General features: G+C 45.9%; 1 protein-coding gene across 1 annotated transcript in view; it reads right to left on the bottom strand.

Annotated features, from left to right (window-relative positions):
• The window catches only part of SRRM4 (serine/arginine repetitive matrix 4), a 255,091-nt gene that overhangs the window by 74,480 nt on the left and 165,650 nt on the right, over positions 1–14,961 (bottom strand). Inside the window, exon 6 of the mRNA XM_085633486.1 lies at positions 11,062–11,112. Coding sequence (XP_085489612.1) covers positions 11,062–11,112 — 51 coding nt within the window. The remainder of the gene's footprint in view (positions 1–11,061; positions 11,113–14,961) is intronic.

Raw genomic sequence — 14,961 nt, 5'->3', positions numbered from 1 at the left:
GAGCACTGGTTACACTCAGGTCCTTGGGAAGGTCGCCCATACCCTGTGAGCTTGTTAACTAAGAGTGCATGGGTTGGGCCAAAGCATAGCCGAGACCTCATCCTCTCTTCTTTCTGCCTATTTCAATTTCAAGACAGGTATCATCTGAGAGCCTCGTCCATAAATGCCTGTGCTAGTGACGTTCCCAGTGTCTGGGACCAAAAAATAGTCAAGTCGAGGAAAGGTTTTATTTGCACCTGAGTAATAGGTATACTATCCTTGCACTGTGTGATAATGGCACCATATGTCACATAGGGTTGCAAAAGCCTTCAGGGGCTACTGAGTCTCTATGGAAGCCATAAGGGAGGTGAATCTATTTATTGTCTTAGCCATCAGTCTGTTAAATCCACTTCAATTACTAGCACCCCAGCAGGGGCTCAATTGGAAAAGTTGCATCCAATTGCAAGGAGGTTCTTGATCTGGGGTAGGGGCCTATACATTTAGTATTGTTACAGAACCAGCATACAGTTCTCCTGACACCATAACATAACTGCCCAGTGTATCTACCCAGGTGTGGTACACTTGAAAAGAGAAATGGTGGCTGAACAGTAAGGCCATGCTGTAGAAGCTTGGGAAATCCTGCGTCGCAACAAGTGGCAACGCCATATCAACAAATGAATTCATAATTATTCCCAACAGATGCATCTCCTGGACCGACAGCACTTCCATTCCATATTGTTCAGTGCTTCCATCACTGCGCCTCTTTTAACTTTGTCATCTCAATTTAAGAGTTAAATGAGATCATTCCCCACTGCGCAAGGGTTTACTCTTCTTTCAGTCCCCATTGAACTCAAAAGGGCATCAGGTTAGTGCAGTGAGATGTTCATAATGGTGGTATACACCTCCCCCTTCTCGCATGGTGGCTCTTTTCATCAGGTCAAGGGAGTGTATGGGCGATTCTATGTCCAAGGTCTATCACCTAACACCCTCAAGAATACAACTTGCATCATTGCACACCAGCAATTCCTTTCAAGAGACATTGAGATGACATAGAAAGGTCTCCACTGTTTGATCCCCGGTGATGCTTTTGGAGGGGCGCGTGCTATCAGTAGGCTGGTTTAAGAGGAGGGCACCTCAACTGTGGATCTGATAGAGTGGTCAGGGCTTGATCACGAAGAACATGAGTCATCAGTACCAGTGAGGGGATCCAGGATCTTCTTGAAAACATTTCTCCTCGTTGCGCCTGCACTGAGGAGGCACAGGATTTTGGCACAAACCCCTGTAGATAGGGATTTGTTAAAACCCCACGGGTGGTTGCACAGGAAGGCGCATGCACTACCCAGGGAACACCCCGCTTGATGCAGAGAAATGCAAGACAGTGCATTGCACACCTGTGCTTTACTTTGGAATACCATCCAACTCAAATGTAGGTTTGGTTAGTAAATCATACATTAACACTCTGCTTCCGGTTTCATTTACAAAAGTAATGCAAACCCGACAAAAAAGTTCATAAATCTCGACCTTAGTGCTAGACATGCTTCCTATACTTAACCAAACACAGTGCCATTTCGAAACAACCCTACTTCATTCCAAATATTACATTATCTGTACAGCTCTCAGTCTCCTGACATTTCTTTCTCTTGCTTCACCTGCACTCTACACATGTGACATCGAATATAAAAGCCGCCTTCTGCATCCTTCTGTAGGAGATTCGTTTTTTCCCTCACTTCTGGAAGGAATAGAGCTTTCTAAACGTCAGAAAACTATCTTCAAGTCACACTGATTCTTAAGTGCTCGAAGCCACCCCAGTCACCTCTTAAGGGTTTTTGGTAGCCCAGGCAAGACATATCTTGTGGCCCCCTATATGAAACAGAGCAGTGAGCAGCATAGCTAGAGGTGAGGTGTAGAGGTGAGCTAGAGCAAGGCAGTTTAAAGGTAGACATGTATTAAACCCTGAGAGTGGTACAGTGATAAGTGTGGTTGCGAGAGAGAGATAAAGAGACGGGGGTACACAGAGTTATATTTGAGTGAGAGGTGTGGTTTGCAGGGATGAGGTAGTGAGAATTGAGAGAGAGAGAAAGCGGTAGGTCGACAGAGATGTAGAGATATATAAAGAGAGAGAGGTAAAGAGAAAGGGTGAGGCAGAAGAGGTGGTGAAACGTTAGGGGCGAGCTATGAGGCAGAATGATAAGTGGGACAGCGGGGCACAGGGTGGTACAGAGAGATGACAGAGTTATTCAGAGAAAGGTCCAGCCAGAGAAATGAGGCAGTGAAAGTGATGCCCCCACGTGAGCCCCCTCCACGCTGCCTGCTTGCACATACCTCCTCTCCTCCCTCACATATTCTTCCCCCATCGTCCCACCTCCAGGGCATCCTTAATACTTGACAGACCATAACGATAAATAAAATATATCAATGTAATGAAAGCACATTATTATAGGTTGTTTGTGCACCACAGAATCCTGCCATGTAACAGATCTGATAATCAAATTTTAGTGTATGGGAAATATCCAAAAGATTCATTGCTCATTATTCAATATAGGGCTATACCCCTATAATGACCGGGAGGCAGGTGTCTCTGTTGTTGGAGAGTACAGTTTTGAAGTAACGAGCAGGATAAATGCTGAAAGGCTTCTGCTAACCACTTTGAACAAGTAAAAAAGAAAGTAAGCCAGTTTGGGTGAATAATAATATTTTTTTAATCAATTATTTTCATTTATTTTACATATTCCTACCAAATTGAAAGTTTGTCATTTTGTTCTACCGAAAATGATGAAAGCTTGAGTTGGTACTGCTGAAACTGATCTGAATGATGTAAAGGAATCTCAGCAGCAGGCACTCTAACCACCTAAGCTACCTACCTACCGTGGATAGTAACCTGTGACCTCCAAGCCAAACACCGGCCTCTGTAGAGGGCGCATTAATTTGTAAACTGTAACCAGCTGCTGTAGTTGGCAAGCCAGCTATGAACCCTCTTTATTGAAATTATCAAAAAAATGTAGGGGCATATTATCACCGGCCAGCGATAATTATCGCTGGCCGTACATAGCGATAGAAATATTATCGCCGGCTATCGCTGAAAATTATCACCATGATAACGCTATATTTACAACGCATTGCGCTATGGCGATAATATTTCAGCGATAACGGTGTTTTCAATGGAACATCGCTGGTTTTCCAGTGATGTTCCATTAAAAGCAGCGATAACATTGCTGATACGACCCTGTAGTCGTATCAGCATAATCCATCTCCCATTAAAAGTATGCCTTAGTCAGGAATTTAACAGACGTTAAATTCCTGATTTAAGGCTGAGGTAGCTCAATTTTTTTTATCTCTGCACCTCCTTGTTAATATCGTGAAGCTGCCTTCACGATATTAACATGTGTTGTTTTCACAGCCACGCCTTCTTTGCATCTCATTAGCGATGCGAGGTGAGGCTGTGAAAAAACTGGCACTACATCAAGGAAACATGCGCTAGTGTGTCCTTGATGATATTGCGATATAATTATCGCCGCTTTTCGCCCAAAAACGGAAGCTAAAGCGGCGATAATTATATCGCCAGCCCTTGCTAACATGCCCCGTAGTTGCATACAGATTTACGCAATAGAAATTTGTGGCACTGCTTATCTATCATAATGGGGCTGAGCGAGTGAAGTGCATGTTGCACCCATATCGCGACCGAAGGTGCATCAACCCACGGAGTTGCCTTACTGAGACTGAAACGTTTGATCTGTCTGTTATACGCTCAACCCTTCACCTAACTGATTGCGTTGCAGCCTGGCAGCCCTTGGCCTGCTGCTTGCACACAGTGCACTGCTGCACTATGTGTCACTCTACACTGAGCTGCCCAACCAACAAATGTTTGTCTCATTTATATTTGCATTTTTATTTAGTGCTAACTTTACCCAGAGGTGATGGAGCGCTTTACAATAGAGCGCAGTGCATCACATAAGGAATGAGAGTAGCATGGACGTAGGTAAAACTACTTATAGGTACAACAGTTACTCGTGGTGAGAGTTACAAGATTAACAAATTACAGATTCACTCAGGATTACATAATAAGAAAAGGTGGAACGATTAGTGTTACACAAGAATAGAATACATATTTACAAAATAGTAGCTCTCAAATCAGGGTCAAGACTCGGGATGAGGGGGCGTGTGCGGGGTGGGAAGCTGTCCGAGGTGAATTATCGATAGAAGTGTCTTTGGAAGAGAAGAGTTTTAAGATCTGTTTTGAAAATCGGGAAAGAGGCGGTGGTCCGAAGGTTTGGCTCTCTTCGTACAGCGCACACATAATATGCCCATGAGAATTCCCATAGAAGCCCATGTTCTGGTGTCAACATGGGCTTCTATTGGAATTCTCTGCGGCATATTATCAAGCCCATTATCGCCGCTTTGGCGGCAGTTTTCAACCGCTAAAGCGGCGATAATTTTAACGCTGTGCTTGATAATATGCCCCTAAATGCGTTAACTCTCCGTTTGAGATCCACTGAGCTATATTTACTTTTAAAGCGCTGAGAGGGCCACAGCAATGAGATGCTAAAGCGCCTTTCAACTCAGGATAGAATGATATTGTACGAGCTTCCTGGTCTATTCTAGCGAGCATTAATGTAAGATAAGGTGCATTTATAAAGCACATGTTAACCTTTGGCTCTCTTGGCACATATGCTCATTGTTACTCAACCGTACTAATTTTACCAACCTCGGAAAGATGAAGGGCTGAGTGCAGCCATCTGCTGGGTTCCAGCCTGTCAGGAGGATGAGGTCAAGGACAGGTTTTGGGAGTGGATGCATCAACCCACTGAACCAGCATGCATTTTTGTACAAATGCCTTTTAACTCTTTACATGCATTTAACAACCCTCTACACAGGGTTTACCATTTAGTTGCACTAGTGAACATCACCCTGCAATGCATCTGTTTTCCTAAATGATTCTCTTTCGAGCACTGTGAATACCTCACTACTGGGATAAAAGCGCTTGTGGAGGTCAGTGTTCAGTGCCAGTGCACTATATTGGTCTGGGCAAAAGCGCCTTATGAGAGCTCTACGACTGTTTTTTTATTGAGACACTAGTGCATGCCACAGACACACGGGATCATGGTGAGATCTTGGTGAATGTTTCAGTAATTTAAGTCGAGGAAACTGTGGGGCATATCAGCAACAGCCAGCGATAATTATCGCTAAGCGCGCTTAGCGCGAGGATAAATATTGCCGGCTATTGCTAGATTTTATCGCTGAGATAGCTCGCTATCAGCGACGCTTATCTCCAAAGTGATAAAAATCCAAGCGATAGATGCTGAATGTGCGATTATCGCTGGAAATCCAGAGATAATCACACAGGGAACAGCGATAGCTTGATGATAGGGCAGGGCAGGGCAGGCTTAGCCATAATATCCACCTTCCATTGGAAATCATGGCTAAGTCAGGTTGTAAGCAGGCGTAAAGAAACCTGCATTAAGCATGGTTAGCGCTACTTTTATGATTGCTAAGCCGGTTAGCGATTACATTGATAATTGGAGATATGTCGGTTAGCGACATTCTCCACGTAAGTTTGGCAGAGTACGCCCACTTTGCATCTCATTGGCGATGCAAAGATGGGTGTTAGGGAAACCAGCGCTGTGGCATGGGAACACGCTTTAGCGTGTGCATGCTGTTAGTGCGATAAAATTCTCGCCGCTTTTCGCCCGAAAACGGACGCTAAAGCGGCGATAATTTTATCGCGGCGCCTCGATGATATGCCCCTGTGTAAATCAGCACAATAGAGTATTATGGAAGCATGCCATGTCTTAGATCAAATCATAGCACAGGCGGTCTGATTGTCCAAGTGTTGCATAGTGCTGGTCCGGGCATGGGTGCAGTGTGAGAGCACGTTGTATTTTTCAGCCTGCTTAATCCTAGAGTTCAGGATGTTGGACATTGCCAGTGCAGGCCATGGCCGGACTGGGAACAGCAACCTGCCCTACCAATCTGCTTGACCGGCCCTGGTAGCGGGGGGTGGGGGGGGGCAGTGCTAGTGAGTTCATGCTTTTGTTACAGGAGGCCAATATTTCAACACTGCTGCAAAACTGACCCCCAGTAACAGAATCGGCCTCCAAGGGTCCAAAACTGGACCCCACCCTTCGGGCCCACCGGGATAACGCCCAGTGCCCGCTACAGTCAGTCTGGCCCTGTACTGCCAGCCACAAGGGCGTGACAGTCACTGCCTTTTGAAGTGCAGCCTGCATTTGATGGGAACCTGTAGCCCCACTAGGGACACGCTTGGCCCACCAGTTGCAGAGAACTCAATGCTGGCCACTCACCCAGGGGCGCATCTTACACTGGAGCAGCAGGTGCTATGACACCAGGGCCTTGAGGCCTGAGGGGGGCAATGCAACCTCGAGATTGCTTTATTTTGTAATTCAAACAGCAGCCGGGGGACACTTCCTTCTTTGCATTAGGGCCCATGACACTCCTGTCCTCAGCCAGCCTCATGCCACAACATTAGCAGATACTACAACCACCACCTGTGAAGTTACTGTCCCAGAAAATGATTTAAGTTACCAAATGTTGCAATTTGTCACTGAGGAACACATTGCAACACCATCTTAATGAAGAGCAGTAGTTCTATCACCCACTGTCATAAAAGGGCCATTGCTCTGACTGGAAGAAACCATTGTGCTTTGAGGTAGTAGTGCCAGAGACTGGGCGCCCTTGAAAGCCTCAATGCCAGAGACGGTGCCCTCTAGAGTTAAAATGCCCGGGAGATCCTTCCCTTTAGCTTTCAAGTGCCAAAGCAGCTTGTGTCCATCCTAGGCCCTGAAGAGCTTCCTTTCTTTCCACTGCTGCTTCCTTTCCCAAGGCCAGGCAGGTCAGATTGTTAGGTATCGCAGGTTATTTATTATCTGCATAGATTCATCTCGATAGTGTGTCTGTGTTTACTGTGCAGGACCCGATCCGTGGGACGTCTATCGATTGAATGTCGACCCAGACAATGTCTGCAGCCGAATGCCCTTTAAACATCGAAAGATGTGACCTAAGGCCGCCTTCCAGGGCAGCATGGAGCTCACTGAGTTCCAAGAGTTTTCACAAGTTTCCAAGATTCTCCCTAGTGGAGGTACCCCGGGCTTGTGGCTATTTGAATCCATCTATACTGCAAGCAGGCACCAGGTTAATGTGGACATATGGAAACATAGCTCAGTGGGTTGAACTCGAGATTTCCATGTAGGCTATAGATGATGCATGGCCTGGAGACAAAAAGGCAGGATACATAAACTCTGCTGTGTTGGGTCTGCCTAGTCTGTGGCAGGCCTGAGTTACCCCATTTCCATACAGTGGGGTCACTGATGCAGTGCACAGCCAGGACCTCCTCTTTAAGGAAATGATTCAGTATGGTGCCGCAAGCCGTTTCGCTGCGTCAAGCTGTGTCATTTTTCAAAGCACATGGATGCGCGTATTAACAACAATAGGACTCATCCCTGTGCTTTCCCCTGCACTGGTGTACAACTGGCTGCCATGCGCCAGCGCAGATTCCCTTGCGTCAATTTCCAGGGGTACTTGTACTGCAGGGGTGATTGATTATGTGCAGCAAGGGACACCTTCCTGTACAAAAACAATACTTAATGGCATTTTCCTCTTCTTCTGCAGCACGCATAGAAAGCAGAAAGAATAGGGAGAAATAAAAGCATTTTTCCTCGTTATGCCATTGCTATTCCTCTCCTGAGGGGGCGTAGGATTCTGACACATTCCCAGTTTTACTAAATGTTGTAACTCAGGGAATGCATCAAGTTCCATAAATGTTGCGTGGGAACACCCACAGTAGCACCCTTGGAATGCCTCTTTCATGCAGCATAATGCTTGAAAGGGGCCCATATTTACAAGGCCATGAAAAGTCCTGCAGGGTGAATTTACGTGGCCTTGTAAATAGGGGCAAGCTCATTCTGCTGCCAGTGCGTCAAAAAAAGTGACGCACCAGCAGGGCAATGGGCTTGTAAATAAGCTCCCCAGGCTTTGGGTGGCAGCCAGTGGGTTGCTGCACGCTGTCTCAGCCTCACACTGACTGGACTGGGTGGGGGAGCTCCCAAGGCCAATATCGTAGAGCACAAGTGAGGGCAGGTTTGAAGTGGACTTTTTCAGAATGGGTCCAATTGACACTGGATGGTGGGCCTAGTTGGAAAGTTTCAGGGTAAAAGGGGCAGATATGCATGCCCACATATGGTAGTCACTGCTCTATAGATGACAGTCTCTCTTTCAGGCAGGAGAAACAGCATACAGGGGTAGGGAGAGCCACCCTCGTCCCGACTCAGAGCTTATTTTAACTCACTCACATACAGGCAATTGGGACCTCACACCAAAACCCCTCTCTACAGAGAAAGAAGAGGCACAGAGATAGATCACAGACATTACATACAGTGGGGGAGTGCAAAGTTGGGAGTCTCCGGCCCATGGCCAAGATGAGGTGCCCTGCCTCCTCCGCAATGTGGGGAATGTGGGGTCATGTGTCAACCCCCCTGGAGAAAAGGTCAGGGATTTGGAGATCAATGAGCTAGAGAGAGGACGTACCACACGATAGAGCTTTTGAGAGAGAGAGAGAGAGAGAGAGAGAGAGAGAGAGAGGAAGATGAGCTAAAAACAGAGGAAACAGGTAGAGAGAGAGGAAAGGTACTCAGAGTGAGGTAACAAGAACAGTAAATTAGAGGGAGGTAGATAGGCGTATGATTAGGGAAGGAGAGAGATGACAGAGCAATTTTTAAGTGAGTAGAGAAAGAAAGATAGGCAGAAATGTAGGGAGTGGTTAGGAAGTTACCGTTAGAGAGTCAGACATTGAAGGCGCCAGAGAGGAAAAGAGGTTGTGACAGAGAAAAAGGCAGAGGCACCTTGGAAAATGGGAGCCCTGGACAATTGGCCACTTTGACCAAACCTTAAAATGGCTCTGAGCTTCTGACCACCAAATTAGTTGCCTTGAATATCTGTGTGATGTTGGGCTTGTGAATCTTCTGCAGTCTCTTTCTCCTGGAAATTTACTATTGACTTTAAGGGTGATTTGTAGTGTGCTTTAGTTTGGTGCACATATTGACCAACTCGCAGTATGAGAGATCAAAGGGACTGAGTCATTTATTTACTCTGAACTTCTGCAACGATTTCCCCTTAATTAACCAGTTCCATTGTGATCGAATCTGTTTCATTAGTTTCCTAATGAGAACCAAGGTAGTCAGGGGCTTTTAAGAATTTACAAAATGTATTTATAGTTTCGTTTCCCAAACAAACTCCTTCATGTGGTCATTAGCGGGCTTTAACACATTTCTGATGACAAATGATCCCTATTCTGCACAGAAGAACAGTAGTGATGTAATCAGCTCCCATTAGGAATACTAATATTAATTGGTGTAGGTTTTAAATCCCTTTGTGAACTCTTGGAAATACTTTGAATGCTGGTTATATGCAATACATATATTCTGCTGTATACACCATGATCCTAAATCATTGCAATTCTCTATCCTTTGCCCACCCACCCTATTAAAACTTTATTCTAATCCGAATTAAAACATTGGAATGTTGAGAGCTCCATTGAAGATAATGAAGCAGCTGAGGTCCAATAATGGCTGGTTTGGACCTCCTGCTCTAGCATTCCAATGCTAGTCTTTCTGTTTCTCCCTCTTTAATTTAGAACAATCAACCCCCATTGGGTGGATTGCTTTAGCAGCGTTAGGGCCCCTCTGGCTCAAGCTAAGGCGGTTGTTGAAGGCCTTCTCCTTCACGTTATAGGCCCTTGCCTCCAACTCATGCCTATAACTCAGGTTCATAGTCTTTAGCAACAGGTATAGACCTCTGCATTGGCCTAGTATGACATTACACCTACAGTTGCTTTTGGTATAATTGATAAACCTTGATCAGCCTCTTCAATATTGGAGCTTGCACCGAGACAATGGTAGAACATCTTGTTCTCGGTGTTGAACTTTTCGACCAGGCGCCAAGCACAAGTGAGGAATGACCTTAGTGTGTTTGTTGTCGTCATCAGCAAAACCACATGATGCATGTCACATGAAATTGACAAATTGGAAGATGAGTTAGTTCTATAAGTACCTACAAGAAGCAAGAATGTTTTCATATAGAAGATTAAGGCAAATTTCAACTAATTTGTAACAAAAAAAGTAAGTGGCTGGTCCAAAGATGTATTTAGCAGTTGCCTCAAACTCCTGCTGCTGGCATTGCACATTACTCATACCATCCCTATTGTTCATTCATTTCCCCAACATAGTTTTCATGTCATCCTTGTTGCGCTGCACATCACTTAATTCATCTCCTACCAGATGTCTTCAGCAGCACTGCAAAGTCACCGATATATGCACTGTGTCATTTGGTGAAAGTAAGAAGAATTCCACATTTATGGTGATATGATTGATGCAGAGTAGTTCTGGTGGCAGGGGCTTATGTAGTGCTCGCTTTCCTGCTACATTCTGGTATTTGTAGTCCAGACTGTGTAACGAATGTTAAGCTACAACTACTAGAGTTATATTAAATAAATCATGACTGAATGAGTTACGTCCCTGCCATAGGTTAACTTGAGAGCTCCTACATGTCTTGTATTGGCTTCCAAATCTGGTCTGAGGTATCCCCATCAATGACTGGTTCAGCTGGTGGCACTCAGGAATGTAAGTGGTGCCTCAGCACCACTTGGTGCAGACCAATCAGTCAGAGGCAAGTCAGTGTTTCTCTTGGCTTGCAGCTGAGATGGGGCTTCGGAGAAGCCTAGTAAGGCACTGGTGCCACTTCGCCTTTTCCGTGGCCGCAATGCCAACTTGAAATAAAGGTGTGTACAAATCACTCACGTTTAGCAATACTTTTGCAGCATCAGTGGTTCTTTCATGCAAAATGTACAACAGTCTGGCCATCACACACCCAGTGCAATCCTGAATGCAAGCACCTCCAGTCAGTTTCAGTGCTGCAATGAATTCTGGTGCTGACCCCTGGCAAACTCCTGCCCAAAGAAAGAAATAAAGTACAGCGACTGGGACAATACTAAGATGCAGCCTGATCACTAATGAGCTGCATGTTAGGTTTGTGATTGTATGCTCCCCTGGAACTGAAAAGATGGAATCAACTTACTGTTTTCTGTGTTTTCTTTCTTCTTTGCTTTTGCTCTTTGGGCTGGAGGAACTAGAGACGAAGAAGAAAAAGACCTTGATATTCTTCCCAGACCATGAACTCAACAAACACTCCACAAACATGAGGCAAACATTCCTTAAGCAATGGACGTTGTGACCAGGGGTATAAAGCAGTGCCTTAAGCCACTTCAGTGCAGGACGACCACCACACGTCAAGGAGCCTTCTGTCCAACCCAAAGCCTTGTTTTAACCACCCGTGACATTCTCCAGGCCATCCGCAGCCTTTTACAGGGCGACATCCTCATTTCACTTTACGCCACTAGTTCTGGAAATGGGTGATTGGGTCTTTATCAAGTCTCTGCTACAAGTAGCTTTACTTGTCTGAAGGTAGACCTATTTTTTTCCAATACATTACATATACTTAGAGTGGGCCTTGAATCAGCCCTAGAGTGGACTTTGAATCAGCCCCTTGCTCCTGATTGGACGACTTAGTTCTCTATCTTTCATTAATGTGATCCCACTCAAGTGACCACAGTCCTGAGTGTGAGGCTGTAATTCAGGCTTCATTTTCATATTCACATCTAAGTGCATTGAGGGCAATTCAAGCTGCAAATCAGAACGCACTGCGATTCTAGATTGAAAATCAGCAGCACATGCAGTAACAGTACACTGCTGCTTCCAGAAGCCAGCTGCCCCTCCAATCACTCATTGACTGTATGCTTGCCTTTGACTCTGTACAGTACTGCAAAGCATTTTGACTAGGTTTGTGCCATACAAATGACACATAGATGTATTCAAATATGTGGAAACAGATCCCCAGAGAGCTGTGGTCTTTCTATGACACCACTTAAAAACACATTGTCCTTTGAATAATACATGCATATTTATGTCTGCAGTCACAACATGTGCTGCTGGAATTGTTTCTCTAGCAATAAAGGAAAATCACAAGCATTTATGGGCGAAGAGCTAAAATTGGAAATTGAGGTGAGCTTCCCCTTATTGAGGGATAAATTGAAGGTTCTGCTCATGGATCACCTTCAATTTAAATATGGGTTATATTTATGTTGTTTACGTCATTTACAAGGGATGGCCTTCAAAGAAGCCATAGCAAGACTGTAAAATCTGAGCTGGGAAGAGGGTAAAGTCTGGGAAACCCATCCGGGAGGACTCAATGGTCTGGGAGACGCTCAACTACAGGCGCTTTCCCGTGTTCTGGGTGTTACAGCTGCAGGGTGAGCGTATATGAGGTCAGAGGTATCTATGGATATGGATAGAGTTGGATGTGCCATCTAAGGGCCAGATTTACTATAACTGGCGCATCCCTGCATATTAGCAGGGATGCGCCAGTTATTTTGCGTGACTCAGAAAGCCCCTTGCGCCACCATGGATGCGCCGCATTCACAATGCAGCGCACCGTGGCGCAATGATAGACAGATGTGTGACGCATCTGTCGCCGTAAGGGTGACGCAGTTCTGGAGTTGTGTCGCAAGCGTGACGCAACTCCAGCACTGCTCAGGGGTGCCCTATACCTTATTTGCTGCGTCACTCCTTATGCCTTCTTCAAGCAGGCGTAAGGATTTGACGCAACTGGGACGTAAAAGTGACTCATTGAAATCTTGTAAATTTCACTGCGTCACGTTTAAGGGGCTTCCTTGCGATGGAACGCCCACCCTGCATACATTATACCTGACGCAGGTATAATGTAGCGCAGGGCTTTAAAACGTGACGCATCTCACTCGATGTGTCACGTTGTAAATATGTCACATAGTGACGCAACAGCGGCGTAAAAGTGTCGCAAAGGGCTTGTAAATCTGCCCCTAAGACTAAAGAGGAGAAGGAGCAGCTTTGATCAATGGAGCAGAGTAGGGGCATCTGTGTGCATGGCGAGAAGTGGAAATGCAAACTGTAACTCACCAGTAGGTGGAGCCGGAAGACACCTACAATACATTCTCCCTAATATTAAACTACTAACACCAAGTATTAACGCCAAAATAGGGAGTAACAGGGATTCCTATTTCACCCTTGATTGTTGTAAATCTATTTTGTGTAACTAATCATGTTATGCCAGGCTTGGGTCTATTTCTAAAAGGGCGCTGAGGAGTGGAATAGACCAGGAAGTTCAGAAGTGGGTAAGAAGAGGCAGTGGGCCTGAATAGGAGTGGAATGGTAACCTTCAAGAGATGGATCAGACCCTAGTTCTGAAGGGGCTGTGAGTGACATGTCAGACTGCAAATGAGGGGTGGGCCTGCAAGCGCGGAGAGGATTGGCCAGGAAGCATACAAAGAAGCGGGAGAGTTCACGGCCTTGTGAGGATTCACACAACTAGGAGGGTGGCGTCACCCTTAGTGCAGGAGAGGAGAGTGATTTGATTGTTAGAGGCCTCCAAGACTGATTGGGCATGAAACGCGCCCAGGGGGCGCTTTCTTCCGCTGAGCGCGTTCCTCAGCTGCAGCCGCAGCAATAGCTTTTGGAACATTGAAGCGGCTCTGGAGATATGAAATTATAAGTGTTCTGTATTAGAGGAGTGTCTCCCGAGAGCCTATGAGTGAAACAAATTACAGAGCATTGACTCTGTAAAGGGCGAACATCACTGCAATCTCATCCTTAACATCACCATCAAAGGCTGCTGTAGATTAATTAAAATGAAATGCCCGCACACTAACCAGTCAGTAGCAGCTATAGGAACAAATGCTAATTTCTTGACAGCCCGGTACCAGTGGTGTTAGGTAAAATTCTGTTGTCTCCTTAATAATCTTGAATATTATAGACCCCTCCATGTTTGTATTGGCTTCCTGGTTTGCTTACATGCAGACGTCCTGGGCCGACTGTGGCGTAACGCAAAATGGTGAGGCTCTCCTGCAGAATGTGATGAGAGCCCCCCTGACAATCCCACAGACAATCACTGGGCTGTGACTGAGCGGGGGAGCTACTGAAGGGTTAGAGCCCCCTTAGCTGCAGGGGCCTGTGTTACGCCCCTGGATGGAGGATTCCTGTGGGGAAGGGTCCTGCTGTACCGTAGGAGCTGTCGGAGTCTGCAGTACGCCCCTCGGGGGCGTAACACAGGCCCCCACAGCCCCCATGGTGCGTGGGCCCTAAGCTCCAGGGGGCCCCCTCAGCACAGACCTCGGGCTGCAGAGCTCCTGATTGAACCCAGAGGGGGCCCCTCCACGTGTATTACATGGAGGCCCCCTCGAGTTTTGTTACGCCAGTGACACCCCTGTCAGAACACAATTTTGGTCTGTATGGAAAGGTACAATTATTTCCTTTTATTAATGTAAGAAGAAAGAAGGAAAATTAAGGGGCATATCTATGACACTGTCACACAGTGCTGCGCCTTTTCTCCTACCCTGCTGCCGGTTTGGCTCCCTAGTGCCAACACAAGCACCCGTGCACCATAGTGCAAGGGTGCCTGTGTTGTAAGGTGGATTGCTTTTGTGCAGGAAGGGTCACTTTCCTGCAAAAAACAATCCCCTGGGGCATTTTACTCTTTCTATGTGTGCTACAGAATTCGTCAAACATAGAAAGAGGAAAAAACAAGGAGAAGTAAACATTTTTCTCCTGGTTCCACCTCATCTGGGGAGGCACATTTTTGGGCGCATTCCCAGATCTACCACTTCTGGTAAATTTGAGAATGCATCAAAATCCATGGCTGTTGCTTGGGAACATCCACATAACACCCATGGAATGCCTCTCTGGGGCAGAGTAACGCAGTGCAGTGATGTGCACTGCGTTGCATTGCTCGAGATTTATAAAGCCACTCAGGGCCACACAAAGTGACCACGCATGGCGTCATAAATCCCATTTTTGGGTTGTGTCGTTCTTGCATACAGGGCTCGCAAATATGCCCTTAAATGTTCTGTTTTGCTTTACTGATGACAAGCATTTTTTTGTAAGGGAATGA

Source organism: Triturus cristatus, chromosome 11 (assembly GCF_964204655.1).
Source record: "Triturus cristatus chromosome 11, aTriCri1.1, whole genome shotgun sequence".
Lineage (NCBI taxonomy): Eukaryota > Metazoa > Chordata > Amphibia > Caudata > Salamandridae > Triturus > Triturus cristatus.
The sequence above is the reverse complement of the archived record's forward strand: the minus strand, read 5'-3'. Positions and strand labels throughout refer to the sequence as shown.